This window comes from Impatiens glandulifera, chromosome 3, assembly GCF_907164915.1.
Source record: "Impatiens glandulifera chromosome 3, dImpGla2.1, whole genome shotgun sequence".
Lineage (NCBI taxonomy): Eukaryota > Viridiplantae > Streptophyta > Magnoliopsida > Ericales > Balsaminaceae > Impatiens > Impatiens glandulifera.
Window position 1 is genome coordinate 28991488 of NC_061864.1, and position 19083 is coordinate 29010570.

General features: G+C 34.0%; 2 protein-coding genes across 2 annotated transcripts; one reads left to right on the top strand and one right to left on the bottom strand.

The window, feature by feature from the left end:
• The first annotated feature begins 15463 nt into the window (after positions 1-15463).
• LOC124930886 lies at positions 15464-16672 on the top strand. The gene is made up of 4 exons (XM_047471257.1): positions 15464-15841; positions 15984-16064; positions 16153-16292; positions 16371-16672. The coding sequence occupies exons 1-4, from the start codon at positions 15527-15529 to the stop codon at positions 16639-16641; spliced, it is 807 nt and encodes a 268-aa protein (XP_047327213.1). The 5' UTR covers positions 15464-15526; the 3' UTR covers positions 16642-16672.
• Positions 16673-17742: 1070 nt separating this feature from the next.
• On the bottom strand, positions 17743-18186 carry LOC124930122 (RING-H2 finger protein ATL39-like). The gene has a single exon (XM_047470483.1). The coding sequence runs from the start codon at positions 18184-18186 to the stop codon at positions 17743-17745; it is 444 nt and encodes a 147-aa protein (XP_047326439.1).
• Between the last annotated feature and the right edge of the window lie 897 nt (positions 18187-19083).

Sequence of the window (19083 nt, forward strand, 5' to 3'; positions counted from 1 at the left end):
AAGGGCGGCAAACTATGGGCGGGAATGAAAATGCGCCAATCCGTGGGCGGTAAACCAGGGGGCGGGAGTTTTGGGCGGGAAATTTCCCTCCAAAAGTTTTGCTATCGCCATTGATGACGCAATCTTCTTTTGAGACCGATTGATGCACCGGTTTTCTAGAGTTAACCGGTTATTTTGAGTAAGAAGAGTTTTGCAATCTTTTGATTTTAAGCGATTTTCTTTGTGACCGAATAAGTGCGCGGATATAATTTGAAGATGTTAACCGGTTACTTAGATAGATATTCAAGGTATTTAGAAGACCCGGTCATTTAAACTGAAATGGAATTTTATTCAAGAGACAATACAGAAAGAGAACCGAAAGATAGTTCGGTGCAAAAATAGACATTCAAAATGTAAAAACCATTTTGGAGAACTTCTCTTCCACCGCATCCACATCAAGGATGTTCAAGGGGGATGCCGGTGCACCCGGTCCAAACTCTGGCCGGTACTTGAGAATCAGTTTACTTATGTGTGGTATATAACCGAGACCTTTCTTGGTCAGCACCATGTTCTTCAGATTTTGAAATATGACCGTTGACCAGTTGATGGCCGTTTTGCCAACAATGTGAGTCATTATGTTGTAAGTATTTCTAGAGTACCGCTGATTCGGTGACTGACATAGAATAGACCGAGTCACAATTTCAAGAAGAAGTTGACCGTGACTAGAGAGTCGGGTCTTTAACCCATAGTGTTCCACCGGATCAATGGTGGTCGAGAGGTATAGTGCGTGTTCACATTCCGCAAGTCCCTCTATAGTTGGAAAGTCAGAAAACCCTTCCGTTGGCGGGTCGAATAGGGAAGAAAATTCGGCTTCATCCAGCCAGAAGGTGTGGTCTCTTACGGTAGAGACGATGTAATTTCCCCTGATGCAAGCGCTTCGAAAGAAGGTCTTGACATCCTCTAAGAGAATGGGACCGGCTTCTTCGAGAAAGGGTCGAAGACCGGTTGCAGTGAGTGAGTGAAACATGACCTCCTTTCCATGATTTCCGTCCCACTCTTCCAAACATGAGTTGAAATCAACGCTCAAGAAGTTTCCCAAAGTTCGGCTCGGCATGATTACAGTTTTGCAGAGAGAGATAGAGTTCAAGGAGTTTCAAGAGTGTTTTGTGAGATAAGTTCAGTACATGATGGCCCTTTATATAGGGTCGGTCTTGGAGGGAAGATGTGAGCATTGATTATCAGTTTTGTTTTATTAGAAAAGGGAATCTTTACGTTTCCAAGGTTTATTGGGAAGAGGCTGATTGCGGAGCCCGAGGTAGGTATTAGTTGGGAAGTAACCAAGTTAGTTGGATAGTAATTATTCAGGTGGTTGGGGGTTACTCCATTAATTAAATATTAATTTTCAATTAATGCACCAACACAAAAGAGATTAATCAAAGGAGACCGAGAATAACATAGATAAGGCCGAAGAAGGCACATATAGAACCGAAGAGAACAAAGATAACACCGAAGAGAAACATGATAGAAACCGAAGTGATCATAATAATGTTGGATAAAGATACACCCGGTACGTGCAGCAAAATGACCGGGTGCAGGACGGAGTGATTTAGTGTGCGTGGGAGTTGACCACACCGGTAGGGTTGTTACGGCGGTTTCTCATTCTCCAGGCCCTCTCAAACCGCTCATAGAAAGAGTCGATTATCTCTTTGGTCAGCACTTGGGCTTGGTTCAGACCTTCTCCGGGACAGGTCGGAACACCAAGCTCCACAAGAAGGCAGCTTAGTTGGGGGATGAGGCCGATTGATCGGATACCAACCATCCAGATGAGGACGTCAAACAGCACCCTGGACCAGTTCACCGGTGTACCGGTGATTATAGCCGCCATCATGTTGAAGGTCGAGTTACAGTAGGTATTTGTGACATCTCTCCCGAAGATGCTCCTACCGATCACATCATTGAGAAGCTGATATTCAGCTCTCAAGTGTGATTTAGTACCGTGATCCTCAACCGGTTTGTCAGACCGTGCAAGGGTGAGGGAGATCTCGGCCTTTATGTTGGCCGGAACATCGAGATCTGTCAACCCTTGCTTTGGCAGGCTAAAGCACCGTGCAAAGTCTCTTTCGGTGAAATCAAAGACGATACCTCCCACTTTAGATTGGATGTGAGTTTCAAAGTGAGGGGTCCCCCTGAACACCCTGGCGTGATAGAAGAATTCTAGTATTGATTCAGGATATATGGTGTGCTTGTCGTCCAGGAAGTACCGAAGACCGGTATCTTCCAGGGATTTGATCATCTTATACACCTCATAGTGCTCTGTGCTTGAACAGGATTGAAAATCAACCTGAAGGATGTTGGGGAACTGAGACATTTTTGCCTTAGTGAGAGGATGATCTTTTGTCTTGTGAGTGTTTTTGGTGAATGTTTGTTTCACTTAAATACTAGTTTGGGGAATATCCTATTGTCCAGATATTAAGTGGGATGATATCTATTAACTACAGGATAAATATGTATTGCATGAATTAGGCATGTTTGCAGTATAGGGTGTTGGTCATAGGCCTGGACTGTGAAAGATATCTTCAAATCTTCACGTCTTTTTAGGTGCGACCAGTTTACTTTGAAAAGGCAATGTTTCAGAATAGATATCTTTAAACACTGATAATTATTCCACTTCTGTTTGGAATTCAAATAATCTAGGATAACCTGCTTCCAAACCGGTCAGTTATCAGTTGTTCATCCCGATGCGGTTATTTGGTGCATGCACCAAGTAGTCGGTCGGTTTACTCTATCTGATGAACTGGGCGGTTCTTCCATAGGTATCTTGAAAATTTGAAGTCCAACAGTTTAGGAGGAACTACCGGTTTTATCTGTCCGAACCGGTTTCCCTTTAAGCATCCTTAGGAAGGATCTGACTAATGTCGGTTAAACCGAGAATAAGTCTGAATTGAGAGAACTTAGCTTCCTGTAGAGGCTTTGTGAAGATATTGGCTACTTGTTGATCAGTCGGTACGTATTCCAGCCGGATATGCTTCAGCGTGACATGTTCCCGGATGAAGTGGTGCCGTATGTCAATATGCTTGGTCCTAGAGTGGAGAACCGGATTATAAGTTATTGCTATGGCACTCGTGTTGTCACAGAAGATCGGGGACTCTTCGGCTGTGACACCGAAGTCCTTCAGTTGTTGTTGGATCCAAAGTAATTGTGAACAGCAGCTTCCGGCCGCCAGGTATTCAGCTTCTGCGGTCGACGTGGCCACCGATGTCTGTTTCTTGCTATGCCATGAAACAAGTCGGTCACCTAGGAAGTGACATGTTCCGCTGGTGCTTTTTCTGTCAATCTTACAACCTGCATAGTCTGCATCTGAGTAACTTGTTAGATTAAAGGACGAGTCCTTTGGATACCATAGACCGACATCAGGTGTGCCCTTTAGATACTACAGTATCCTCTTTGCGGCTGTGTAGTGGGATTGTTTTGGATTTGCTTGGAATCTCCCACACACACCGACTGCAAACAGAATATCCGGTCTACTCACTGTCAAGTATAGGAGAGAACCGATCATGCCCCGGTATGCGATCTGGTCTACTAATTGGCCCTCATCATCCCTGTCCAATTTAATCGATGAGCTCATTGGAGTAGCCGCTGAGGAGCATGTGTCCATTCCAAACTTCTTTAGAAGCTCCTTGGTGTACTTAGGTTGGCTTATGAAAGTTCCTTCTTTGAGCTGTTTAACCTGAAGTCCTAGGAAGAAACTCAATTCTCCCATCATACTCATCTCAAACTTGTCAGTCATCATTTTTGAGAATTTATCACATAACTTAGGATCGGTGGAACCGAAAATGATATCATCTACATAGATTTGAACAAGTAGGATATGTTCCTTCTTTTCAAATTTAAACAATGTTTTATCCACCGAACCGATGGTGAAATCATGTTGTAACAGAAATGCGGTTAGTGTATCATACCAGGCTCTAGGTGCTTGCTTTAGACCGTATAAAGCTTTATTTAACCGGTATACATGGTTTGGAAATGCAGCGCTTTTGAAACCGGGTGGTTGTTCAACATACACCTCTTCACGTAATTCACCATTTAAAAATGCACTCTTAACATCCATTTGAAAACCTTAAAGTTTTTGAAAGCAACAAAGGCTAGAAAAATCCTAATGGCTTCAATCCTGGCCACAGGAGCAAATGATTCTTCAAAATCAATGCCTTCTTCCTGTTTGTAACCTTGTGCCACTAATCTGGCTTTGTTCCTCGTGACCAAACCGTCCTCATTGAGTTTGTTTCTAAATACCCATCTTGTTCCTATGACCGATTGATCTTTCGGTCTAAGGACTAGGTACCAGACTTTACTACTCTCGAACTGGTTTAGCTCTTCTTGCATTCCTAAGATCCAATCCGGATCTGACAATGCTTCATCTATTCTTTTCGGTTCAATCTGGGATATAAAAGCGGAATTAAAGTATCCTTCCAGAAGTTGACCCCTAGTTCGAACAGGTTCTGAAGGGTCACCTATAATTTGCTCAGGAGGATGTTTACTGTTTCTTCTGAGGTTCAGTTCAGGGATGTCTACCAAATTACCGTTTACTTGATCAAGGCTAGACATGTCGGTAGGCTGAACAGGATTGTCAGACCGACCGACTTCCTCGGATTGGACCGAAGTGTCAGCTTCCTGTTGTGGAACAGCTTGATCCGGCTGGGTTTCAATGTTACCCATTTGGTCATGGACAAACCGCCTGAAGACCGGAATCTCATCTTCACTATCAGAATGGATATTGTTGTTTACCAATCTGTTGTGTAGATCAAAGCATGAAGCAGTATTACTTTCAACCGATTCATCGAAAACAACGTGAATTGTTTCCTCCATGGTTGAGGTTCTATTATTATACACTTTATATGCCTTACTCACTGCTGAGTAACCTAGCATGATCCCGGTATCGGTTTTTGCATCAAAAGCAGTGAGTTGGGTTTTACCATTTATATGTATATAACACTTACAACCGAAAATCTTGAGGTACTTAAGTTTGGGAACCCTGTTAAAATAAACCTCATAAGGTGTTTTGTTATGAAACTTGTTAATTAAAGACCGGTTTTGTGTATAACATGCAGTGTTGATAGCTTCAGCCCAAAATTTCTGAGCAATACCTGAATCAGCTATCATGGACCGTGCGGCTTCCTTGAGAGTCCGGTTTCTTCTCTCGGCCAGGCCATTTTGTTGAGGAGTCCTAGCACTAGACAACTCGTGTCTAATGCCGGATTCATCAAGATATGCGGTTAATGTACTATTGGTAAATTCGGTACCTCGATCACTTCGAATGCTATTAATGCGAATTGATTTTTCATTTTGCAGGCGTTTAAGAAGTGTAATCAGGTTTGATGTGGTTTCACGTTTAGATGGTAGAAATATTACCCATGTAAATCTAGAATAATCATCAATAACTACCATGGTGTAAAGCATACCTCCTAGGCTAACAACCTGAATCGGTCCAAATAAATCCATGTGAAGAAGATCTAAGCATCGGCTAGATTGTATATTTCCTTTACTCTTAAAGGTTGACCTAGTTTGTTTACCCATTTGACATGCTGAGCAGACCTTATCCTGATTAAATACTATATCAGGAATATCTTCAACTAGCTTTTTACCGCGAATGTAGTTTAAAGTTTTCATGTTTAGGTGGTTTAGTCTTTTATGCCACAACCAGGTTTGATCAGTCTTAGCTATCATGCATATAGGATATTCTACTTTAGTTTTCCAGTCTACCTTGTAGATATTACCTATCCTATTTTCGGTTAATAGTACAATACCTTGAGAGTTCTTAACTAAGCATGCATGTTTAAGAAATTCTACAGTATATCCAGCATCACACATTTGACTTATGCTGAGCAGGTTAAAGCGTAGGTTTTCAACTAAAAGTACGTTATCAATAGTTAGGTTACCATGGACAATCTTACCCTTGCCCACAGTTCTACCTTTTGAGTTATCACCGAAGGTGATTAGAGCACCGGTTTCTATTCTGATGTCGGTTAGCAGATTGTTGTTCCCGGTCATATGCCTGGAGCAGCCGCTATCCAAGAACCATTCAGAGTTTCCTAGCCGTTTCTTTGGATCCTACAAAATATACATATTTACAACTGTTTGGTACCCACATTTACTTGGGTCCACATGCGATTAGTCCCTTGGGTATCCAAACCTTGATAAACCGGACAGTCTTCTTTGCTAAGGTTTTAACCGTCCTTTTGGCACTCGGTCTCGTGTATCTCGGTTTCTCTACATAGGTCTTAAATGGTGGTGATCTTCGGTTTGGTGATCTTTGGTTTGACTTATGCGGTTCGGGATAGGCTTTCATATATTTGAGGATTTCGGCTTTTCTTTTTACGGGATCAAGCCACTTTTCAGAGTCGGTTGGACCAACATAGTCGTATTTTAGCTTTTCTTCCCTATAGTATGCGGTCAACTCTTCTTCAGCGGTCCAGGAGCTTTTAAGGAATCTTATAAGAGGGAGGTTACTTCTTGTAAACCTTACTTTCTCTACGGGTTTTTGGTCTTTAGAGCTATCCTCTGTGTATCCTAGGCCGAACTTGCAACGGGGATGTCTGTAATGACTACACATTTTCTTTACTATATCACTAGATCTCTTATATGCAGCCATCTTATATTGGAGTCGGGCATTTTCTTCCTCGGTTAGTTCTCTAGTCGATTCACTAGGTTGTTCGGTACTAAGTGGTGGTTCAGGTTCTAACTTGGTTTCTAAGGTGGAGGTTTCATCAGGTTTTATGATCTCCGGTTCGGTTATAATGGGTACTTCTAGTTCTGTAGGAATGGGTACTATAGGATCGGTTCTAATGTTGAGGTGCTTAGGTAGCATGGCTAGTAGGTTCTTATACTCTTCTACCATGGCATTCAATGCATTATATAACTCATCTTTAGTAAATTCTTCACAAGGAGAGTTAAATACCTGTTCCTCGTTTGCTATGAGACATGTGAGTTCATCATCACTGTCACTGTGAGCCCATAAGCTTCCTCCATCATCGGCTATCAGTGCTTTCGGTACCTCATTTCCTTCACCGGTTTGTTGATAATTGTTTCGGTTATCTTGGTTATCCTGTTTCTGGTATCCCTCCTCGGTTTCCTGCATTCCCACTTAAAATGTCCCAAACAGTTGCAGTTATAACACCTTATATTGGATTTATCACCATAGTAGTTGTTTGTCGGTTGGCTTCTTTTCATGAACCTCCCAAACTTTTGTGCAAGCATTGCCATGGCATCCTCGGTGAACTGTTCGGCGGTTCTGATCGGTGCTGGTGCAGGAGCAACCGGTTCTATGGGTGTGATCAATGCTCTGGTTGAGGTTGAGGCCGAAACCTCTTCTTCAGTTCTAGATCTCATTTCAAACTCATATGCCTTAAGATCTTCAAATACATCGTGTAGTTTCATCTTACGTAGGCTTTTTGATTCCCTTATTACAATTGTCTTTATGTCCCAAGCACTTGGAAGAGATCTCAAAGCTTTCATAATGACCTCTTTGTTGTCATACCTCTTGCCAAGAGTTGCTAGCTCATCTAACACACCAGTGAACCGGTCACTGTACTCCTTCATTGTTTCTCCCGGTTTCATTTTGATGCTTTCAAACTTCTGTGTAGCCACCATTATCTTGTTTTCCTTTGTTCTTTCATTTCCCTCAAAGATCTGGATAACCGTGTTCCATGTCTCCTTCGCGGTTTTGCAGTCTCTGATCTTGCAGTATGTGTTTCTGTCCACACTGTTGGAGATCCGGTTTCTAGCATGATTATCCAGGTTGTTTCTTCTCCTATCTTCAGCCGTCCATTCCTTTCTGTCCTTATCAATGAATATCGGTCCTTCTGTCAGAATGGACTCCATTTCATCATCCAAGGTGATTAAGTGCAGGTGCATGCGTGCCTTCCAGTTGGCAAAGTCATCACCTTCTAGCATTGGAGGCCTATCCTGAAACATGCTTGCTTGAGTATTGAAACTAACTGCTCTGATACCAATTGTTAGGATCTAGGTAGCCGCTGGAGGACCGGGGGTTGGACCGGTTAGCGGTTCTCACTCGAAGGGTGGTGGTTAATCCGGTTAGAGATTAATACCGGGGTTTCAATACTACACAACCTGTCACAAACCCTTGAACTAGGTTCAAGCGCGGAAGAGGTTTGCTTTCAGGTTGAAGCGGCACACTTGTATAATAGGCAGAACCGGTTTCGGATGATGAGGGTTTAGAAATTGATGGGTCGGTTTCGGTAACCTGGTGATTCGGCTTGGATAGAGTTAAGTCGGTTATAGTGGTACGGATCGGTTAGATAATGGAACCGGCAGAAAGTAAATGACAAAACAGATTTTATGGATGTTCGGAGATAAAACTCCTACGTCACCCCTTCCTCTCGAAACCGCGAGAAGGATATTCACTAAGGAATACAAGTACAATTCGATCGAGACTTATTTCCTGCTCGATGACACCCTTACAATTTACACCGAAATTGTAAAACACACACTTTAACTTTTTCACTTAGGCTTTCTTAGAACAACACAGTCTTATCACTTGTAGAGTAAATGCTCTTAGAATTTCTCACTTGTCTCACTGTATGTCGCTTATCCCTTGTGTCACACCTTTACTCTTCTTCAACTGCCCCTTTTATAGGTGAAATATGTCAACGGTCATATTTCACTACCTTGAATCTGATTGGCTGAGCAGGGGTGCAGAGGTTCAGTGATTTAGTGATTCAGACCCTGCGGTCATCTTTTCAGACCTGACGGTCAACCTCAGACCTGGCAGTCTGTTCTTCCGGTATGTAAGACAAACCTGCTAGGTTTGTCTTTTACTCAATGTAGACACTGTCTGTTAGACAGTTGTCTGTACTTGGAAGATCTCCTTTCTGACTTATCCCGAAATGGAAAGATCCTGTAGGACTGTCTTCAGCAGCCTGCAGACTTTCCTCAGACTTGTATGAATATGGAAGTGTTCAGTCTGTTCCTTAGGTATCATTCGCAACAGATACCCGAATTGTCTTCTTGTATTGGTCGGTCATTAGACTTAACCGGATGGCTTCCGGTATGGGTGATATAACCGGACTTCTTCCGGTTATTCCTCTGCCTTGTGGCTGGTCGGCTGTCTGATGTTTCCGGTTTTAAGCTTTGGCCGATCCTTTCTTTGTGAGGTCATGTTTCAAGTGTTCCTGGTCGGTTTAATGACTTGACCGGCTAGTTTTCTTTAGCCGGTTATTTTGTTTGTCCGGTCCGGTTCCTTGTTCCTGCATGGAATATTTATTTAAGTTAGGTTTATGTGAACCGGTCTAATTTTATCTAACAATATCTAATTAATATATATATATATAATCACGTTTAATTTAAAATGTTTGAAGTATACGCTCTCTCCAAAATGATTCACATCAACGTCATAATATTTTATCTTTCTTCTATATATATATAGAAATATATAATAATCGTCATAATAATATATATATATATATATATAAATATATATATATATATATATATATATATATGAAATATATATATATAGAAATATATATATATATATATATATATATATATATATATAAATATATATATATATATATATATATATATTTTTCTCTCTTCATTTATCTTTATTAATTAATTGTTTTTCTATCTCTTATCATATATATATATATATATTCACACTAATAATATATAAAAATTTTATATATTTTTTCATCAATTCTATTAACGAAATTTCATAATTAATTATTTTATGTAGGTTACTCTTTTATATATATATATATATATATATATATATATATATATATATATATATATATATATATATATATATTTATTAATTATTTTTAAAATAAACCTAATGAATTCTCTTCTAAACTATTATATATATATATTAATCATGCTCTCTCCAAAATGATTCACATCATCATCATATGTATTTTCTCTTTCTTATATATATATATATTCTTTCATTCTCATCAGGAAATCAGAAATCGTCTCCCCTTAGGTCTTTATTTGTTATAGAGAGTTGTGATTATACATATTCTGAAAGGTATTTAATTGTTATTGATGCAATGCATATTTTTTTCTTGAGTTTTTGTTGACGTAATGTTGTCCTTTTCATAGGGAGAACGAGGCTTTCAGTTATTTCAAAGAAGATCCATATTTGTGTAATGTGGTATGAACTCTTGAGCTCAAATCTAAACTTTTTATCATATATTTTTATTAGTTCTTGAAATATAACTTTTCTTCTCTATTATGTTTCATCTCTCTTTAAGTCTTACTTTGTTATATATATATATATATATATATATATATATATATATATATATATATATATATAATAATAATTCCCAATTTATTTGGTTGGTTTCAAGTACTTTTAGTCATCACTTTAATAGTTGATTTTTAATATTTTAATTGATGTTTTGATGGAGATGATGGGTTCATTGGATTCAAGATTAAATAACTTTGATTTTTATTAGGTTTTGGCGATAATGGTGCTATCATGATTATGCAAAGTTGTTTTTGGTGATAATCGTGTTATCATGCCTGGAGGTGTGAGCATTGGTAAGTTAGTGAAATTTAGATCATTTTATCATAAAATTTGTTTGTAAAAAGATTTTTTAATTTTTCTATTACATTAATTCTTAATTTTATTTGGTTTATTTCAGGTATTTTTAGCCATTATAATAATATTTATTATCCGTTAATTTTATTTCTATTAATTAGTTATAAATTATAATGAAACTGAATGATTTATTTTATGGATGGGAGGTTATAATAATATTTATTATCCGTTAGTGAACATATTCAATGTAAGTATATTTTTTTACAATTTAAATCTCTTAAATAGTTTCATAATTAATATTAATATTTAATGTAAATCTCAATAATTATAGATGAATTTTAGATGAGAAGGATTTATTTGATTTGAATTTATTTATAAATAATCAAATTATTTAGATGAAATATTTAATAAAAAAATATTAATATATATAGATGGTAGGTTATATTTATTGAGTTTATTTTTACTAATATTTATTTTTATAAAAATAGGAGTATCAAAAACTAAAATACACCATAAAATAGAAGTTGCACAATAAAATTAAATTCGTAAAACACATTATTATTTCATTAAAATTAGAAGTATTACACAAAATACTTGATCTTTAATTATTCCAAGTTAGTGTATACATATGAAGATACAAATCTAGAGCTAAACACAATTATTTCAAAATTAAAGTATTTTAAGTAAACAAACATTCATAAGTACAATAACTTGCATCTAGAAGTATAATGGCCTACAATGGTTGAAAATACCTGAAATAATCAAACAAAATCAGGAATTAATGTAATAGAAAAATTAAAAAATCTTTTTACAAACGAATTTTATGATAAAAAAATATACTTATATATTCTGGATGCAAGCTATTGTACTTCTGAATGTTTGTTTACTTAAAATACTTTAATTTTGAAATAATTGTGTTTAGCTCTAGATTTGTATCTTCATATGTATACACTAACTTGGAATAATTAAAAGATCAAGTATTTTGTTTAATACTCCTAATTTTAATGAAATAATAATGTGTTTTATGAATTTAATTTTATTGTGCAACTTCTATTTTTATGGTATATTTTAGTTTTTGATACTCCTATTTTTATAAAAATAAATGTTATTTTAAAAATAAACTCAATAAATATAACCTTCCATCTATATATATATTAATATTTTTTTATTAAATATTTTATCTAAATAATTTGATTATTTATAAATAAATTCAAATCAAATAAACCTTCCTCATCTAAAAAGTCATCTATAATTATTGAGATTTACATTAAATATTAATATAATTATGAAAATTATTTAGGAGATTTAAATTGTAAAAAAATATACTTATATTGAATATGTTCACTAACCGATAATAAATATTATTATAACCTCTCATTCATAAAATAAATCATTCAGTTTCATTCTAATTTATATCTAATTAATAGAAATAAAATTAACGGATAATAAATATTATTACAACCTTCAATTCATATATATTAATAATTTATCCAAATAATTAACATCAAATAAAACAAACCCTTACAGATATATTTGAGATTTGCATTAAATATTAATATTAATTATGAAAATTATTTAGGAGATTTAAATTGTAAAAAAATATACTCACGTTAAATATATTCACTATTGATAATAAATATTATTATAACCTCCAATCCATAAAATAAATCATTCAGTTTCATTCTAATTTATAACTAATTAATGGAAATAAAATTACCGGATATTAAATATTATTACAACCTTAAATTCATATATATTAATAATTTATCCAAATAATTAATATCAAATAAAACAAATTAATGCAAATATTATGGAAATTGGATTATAAGCATTTCGACACCAACAAAAAAATTGTTAGGTGGTACAAGTAAATTCATAAACAATGGATACTTTATTTTTATTATTATTATTATTAACTTTATTATTATTTTTTTTTTGACATATTTTAACTTTAATGTTATATGCCTGGTTGTTCAATATCTACATTATTTTGGTATTTATATATGTATTTGTCTTTACATTTGATAATAAATTTATTTATTTTTCTTGTCACAATTATATATTTTAGTAATTTGAAATTGAAATAATAAGATATTTATTAAGAATGTTATCAAACTCTTAGCCTTTTGATATTATATTTTTTATATTCTATTATTTTTTATCTATTCCATTTAAAATAAAATTATCTGCAAGAAAATAAAAAGAGAAATTTTGAACATTAATTTTATTGTTTGAATGTGTAGAACCACTAAATTCTTATCGGATGATGATTTCAATCGTATTTATTAATCTCTGTAATTTAATTTGGATAAGTTTTGATTGAATCGACACTATGAATAAGAGTTTTGTTTGATATTTATAGTCTCAAATTGGTAGGACTTTTAAATGATATTTTTAGTCATAAATTTTGAGAAATTAGAACTTATGATTCCTTGTGTTGTGTCCAATTACGATCTTTACAACCTTAAAAAAATGTAATAAAAAATATTGTCCAATTATCGATATTCATTCTACTTATTATTTCATCTTATATTTTTTTTATGTTTATAACTTAAACTAACTATTATAATATCTATTTATATTAGAATTTCAAAAAATAACACAAAGGAATCCATTTGAATGGTAGATTTATGTAGCAACTACAAGCATTTAGTGACTGTTCGCCGAACGAAGATTTATTAAGACGAAAAAAAAAAACAGAAAATTTAATTTTTCTTTTTTGTTTTTTAATTTTATTTTTCATGTTTTTTTAGTTAATATATGTGTTAACTTAACTTCGTGCAAACGCACGGTATTTTGCTACTTATTATTTAAGTCGGCTTATTGTTAAAATTTGTTATTAATTTTGCATTTATTCAACCCTAATATTGAATTAGTGTTATAATGTGATACTAATTATATATGTGTGCGCTAAATCCAGTCATATTTAATCACACAATAATAAAAAATTCAGTCATTTAATTTTGCAAAGATAATTTTGCAACTGTTAGTTTTATTTGCAAAGTCAAAATTATGATGAAGGTTGCCTGAAATATCAAAATTATCATTAGTGAATAAGCTCGTATACATATTATTCAATTTGTATATAAGTTTTGAAAAATGAAAATTTTTGTGTTCGTCCATAATGTGCATGCTCATGGTTTTTTGTATGAGAAAAGATTAATCAAATACAAGTCAAATTATAACATTAATTTCCCCAATTTAAATAAAATACAATATCAAAAGAAGGTTAGAAAGTATTACAGCTTAAAAAAAAATAATATTAAAAATAGAAAGAAAACTATTTTTTTAAATTGAGGTTCTTCAAAATGTCCAAGTCAAGACAAAAATCTCAATATCAATATAGTTCATGTCCCGATTTGAAACTATAGCTAGACTACTAACTGAAGTCAGTTATTCTTATTCCATGTTCTCTTAATTTCATGTTAGGATTTCTCATCAATTCCTTATTTTTGTCATGATATACAGAAATGTTTGTTGTCATAATCTTGACCGAGCCAATTTATGGATGATAGCAAAGCACCATGAAAGAGATTCGTTAAGGGTTGTTTAAAATGATAGATTCTCCCGTCCTGAGTTATTGTACTTCCTAAATCAATACGTTACATCAAGATATGGTTACTTAACAATGATATTAAGATTCAATTTAAGTTGTTTTAAGTAAAAATTGAATCCGTAATATTTGATATCTTAAAATTTAAAATATTTTTTTCTTAAAATCATATTCAACCAAATTCAAACTTAACCATTGTTTTCTCTTTATTTATATTTTAATTTTTTTACTATATTATATTTATTTTAAAATATAAATTATTATTATTGTTTATGTCATATTTTTTTAATTTAAAAACAATAAGTGTGTCATAATTTAATAAAATAATAAAAATATAAACAACTAATATCCTATCCATTAATCATACGATTACATTTTAAAAAAAAATAACTTTAAACAAAAAGAATTAGATGTCCTAAAACATTATAAAATTTCTCTAAAAGATTTCTTAGCGATTTATAAATACATTTTTTTTCTTAGAATTACATTTAAAAATCATTAATCAAACATAAATAACATTAGATAAAGTCTTTAAAATATTGTATATTACAAATTAATGAGATTTACACTTTCAATATAAAGTTTCTTCCAAACTTAATAAGTCTTATTAAATTGATTTCCTTTTTAGACTAAATTTAAATTTGTAACTCTCAAAATATTTATTTTATCTCTAATCTTAGCAGATTTATTTTATTATATATTGCAAACAAATTTAAAATTAAAGTCTACTGGTAATAAGTAAGAAGACAGATATTTTAAAAAAAAAACTCTCAATATATTTATTTCTCTATCTAATTTTACCAAATTCATCTCCTTTCTCTTAACATATTAGACATATTAGAGAGACTCAACTCATTAGATACATTTATTTTCTCTCTTATAACTTACTTTGCATATTCTTTTATCTTAAATAATTTTTTTTTTATATGAACGGTACAATAATATTATTGATAGAGAAATGATAACTAGAGAAAATTTGGAATAGGATAAGAGAGTGAATAACTGTGATCTATTTGATTGGTTAAAAATATATAAAAAAAATATATATATTCTCTTTTCATTCCTTCCACACAAATTTTTATTTTTTCAGTATGTCATGTTATTTTCTCTTCCATTACTTTCTAATGAAATATCTGTATATCTAAATATTAACAGGATCAATATGAATATATGAATATGTTATTCATATCATACTAATATCATTCTAAATGATGACATACTAAAATTCCATAAAACAAATTTTTCGATAGAAGACTCACATCTATCTTACTCCTACTATCTCCCTAAAATAAATAAAATATAGTAAAAATTAATCAAATTAAAAAAAAAAATAGTCAAATTTTATTACAACTAGTGTAGTAGGAGAAGTTCATTATTGACCTGTATCAGACGGCCGGGCGGACAGGCAGGTAGGCAAGCTAACGCGAATAATGCCGGGACCGGGTCCGCACATGATGTACGCACTGGCCACCGGCCAAGCTCTGTCAAGAGTATCAACCGGCCGGTTTAGTCCGCACCACTGCCTTGTATACGCCGTCAACGCCTTCTTCGGCCCCGATCTAGGATCTTTCTCCGAGTGGTTATCTTCCACCCTAGGCTTCGGCAAGCACTTCGCTTCATTGGTCGAACATTTCATCCACGATCCCTTCTTCTTTATCTTGATCCTTGGCTTCCCTTTATCCCTTTTCTATGCCCGCCTCTCCAAATTTCTTCTCCAAAAAGGGTTTCTTGATTCCTTCTCTCCGGTAAGCGTTTCAATTATGTAAGATTTGTTTTAGATCAATTTGAAGATGATGAGACAAGTCGGAAATTGGGAGTGAAAATGATCAAAATTTGAGATGGGTTTTGTGTTTTTACTTATCTAATTTTGGTCTATCATGGCTGCAGGCGCCGCTTACAAGGAAACAGTGCTTATTTCTGATATCGGCTGGTTCTTTATCTCACTTTTTTCTAGATCACTTGTTTGAGGTAACAGGGTAACAATCAAGATCGTGTTTTTGATCCAACAATGTCAAAATGACTTGATGTTTATCTTCTCCATTTGGTTTTTTATAAGGAAAATGGTCATTCTACAATGTATACTTGGATATTGAGTACTGGCTGGTGGAATGGAACTGCCCAAATCAACCCTGATGCAGTTATGGTCGTAGGTCTATTATGCACCTGCTTGATCTGTGGTTTCATATACATCAACAGGTCTTTAATTTTCTCTTCTTTCCTTGTAATTCCTATTCATGGATAAACCGGCTTGATTTGGATCTTTAAACGTGACAGGGTGAGATTGGGTCAATCGATTTATTTGAAACAATCAAATGAGAGTTTTCGTTTGATTGGGATAGTAGCAAGTCTCTATTGCTTGTGGTGTGCAAGCCAGATTTACTTAGCGAAACCTCGTCGGCCTGCTGTGGGAGAAGAAGCCGATCTTGGGGTGATAGTGTTTTTGGCTATTTACTTTTTTCTACCTCATGGGTTGTGTATTGCATCCATGAATACTACTTCAAAAGATTATTATTCTAATGTCACAGAACAGATCATCCCTCTTTAAGTAATTTTACTTCAATCTTTACTTGTTGGCAGTCATCATTCCAATGAATCAGAAAATCTTACCTGCAATTGTTCGATTCAACCCTGTTAAGCTTGTAACTTTGTTTATATCAGCGACAAGCTTTCACATGAATATTCTTTCGATCTTTTGGACTTGCCTGTGTTTGCTACTGATTGAATGCAAATTGAAAATTGCAAATGAGATGATGAAAAGAATGATATAGAAGATCTTGATCTTTTGCTACTTTGTAGGTTTTTAGAAAATAAGAGATAAGTTTGAATGCTTAAGATTTCTAACTAGTCTCCTATTTTATTGCAACATGTAAACTAATCTTGGAGGCTGATGACGATCTAGCTGCATGGAGGCTGTGGAAGGCCTAGTGAAACTGACTCCTAACGATGGTGGCTTGACTTTAGAATTGATTATCTTTAACATCGCCCTATCAAGAGTGAAACATAAATCGTAGCCTTGTCCTAGACACGAACAAATCAATGAGATGGAGAGACCCTTGATAAGTATATCAACAATTTAATCTCAAATTATGATGTATTGGATAATATCATAATAAGTAGTTTCTTGGCTGCATGGTACGAAAAAATCGAAAAATCAATTTTAGCTCTCGGAGGCTAGATTGGCTTTTAGAAAGTTGCATTGTTATAGTTGAACCATAAGACTGGTGACAAAGTTGCAAGAACTGGTATCCACCCAATGTTTGTTACCCTTATAAATTAGGGTTTATACTAACCATATGAGTAGTTCAAATGGAACAAATCTTGCTTAATTAAGTAAAGATTTCATGTTCAGTTCTTAAGGCTTTGGATACTTCCTTATTCTCCATGCGAGTTATCCCTTTCCTTAATCTCTGATACTAAATTGGGAAAAGAAGAATAATGCAGTTTTGATCATCTCTCATAGTGTTTTTTTAACTATATTGAATGAATCTGAATTGATTTATAATGTTCAACTTTATACACTTATTCTTCACACAAATAAGAGATGAGCTAGATTCCTTAATTTAGGATATATCTAACTAATCTCCTATTTCAATTCAACTTGCAAATCATCATGGAGTCAAATCTCTTGGACACGACACGATTATCATTAGGTCAACCCATCTCCAACTTCGATTGGATCGCCTAACCCAACATCAGTCCTGCAGATGGGACAAGCTGCGGTTTTCGCAAGCCATAAGTCAATACACTGGAGATGAAACATATGCTTGCAGAGAGGCAACAGCCTGCAAATCTCTAGCATTTTGAAAGTCTCTAAACACACTGCACATTCCATCAAACCATTAATGGCAGCGCCGTTTTCTTCTTCTTCCTCGAGCTTGAACTCAAAAGAGGGCAGTTTCTTGATGTCATCTATGGCCATGCTTGGTCTTCTTCTCCTTCTGTTGTTGGTTCTATGAGCTGCTGTTTCGGAGGAGGAGATGATATCTGAATCTCCCCTGAAAACTCGTCCAACTATGATGATGTGAATTATGATGAGAATACAAATACCCAGAATCAGCAACACTAAGGATACAAGAATCTCCATGGCCATGGTCTGAATTCTGAAAGATCAAGAAATGCCCACAAGGAAGAGACAGAGAGAAGAAGCTCTGATTTTAGTACCTGTTAAAATAAATTTATTATTGGATTCCCAATCAGATTTAGATTATCAAATATGTTATAATGGAGGTTAGCTTAATTATAATTATTAGTATTATTGAATTCATCTACAATTGAGATGACTTTTCCATTTTAATTTTCTATATTTAATAAATCACATTATTAATCATCTTTAAAAGTTATAATTGGTTATTAAGTCTAAATCCTTTCATCTGTAAAGAGAAAATGACATTTTATCTACTCTGAGAAACTTATGAATAGGGGGACCTTTATCTGAATTTATAGAAAACATTCATGAGATCTCAATAATTTGAAGAACCATTTTGATTACTTCTATTGTTACCTCCTAAGTATTATTATTATTTTTTAAGGAAGTTTCAATTTATTAAATTTATGTTTATATAAGAAACACTCTAAGATTCTTGTTAACGTTTTATCACAAGTTTAAATCTAAATATTTTGAAAATTTATTTGATCATAAAAAAAAGATGAAAATGAAGAATATGGATGTAAATTCGCCGCGCTGAGAAGAAAATTTATCAATTTCATAACGGCGTAGATTATGCTCGGAAAAAGCAAGACATAACAGACGGAGTATCAAGAATTTCATAGAGTATAATGAGTGATTAATTTGTTTTATCAAGCATGATGAGTGATTGATTCATTTATTATAATTCTAGTTTATTTTGGGTTAGTAGAATTAGTTCTCATAATAATGACCCATTTAATTCATTGAGCTCATAATATGAATATGAGATTTTTGTTATTTTAGATAAAAATTATCACTTAAGTTATTCTAATGATGATGGATAATTAGTATGTTGTGAAT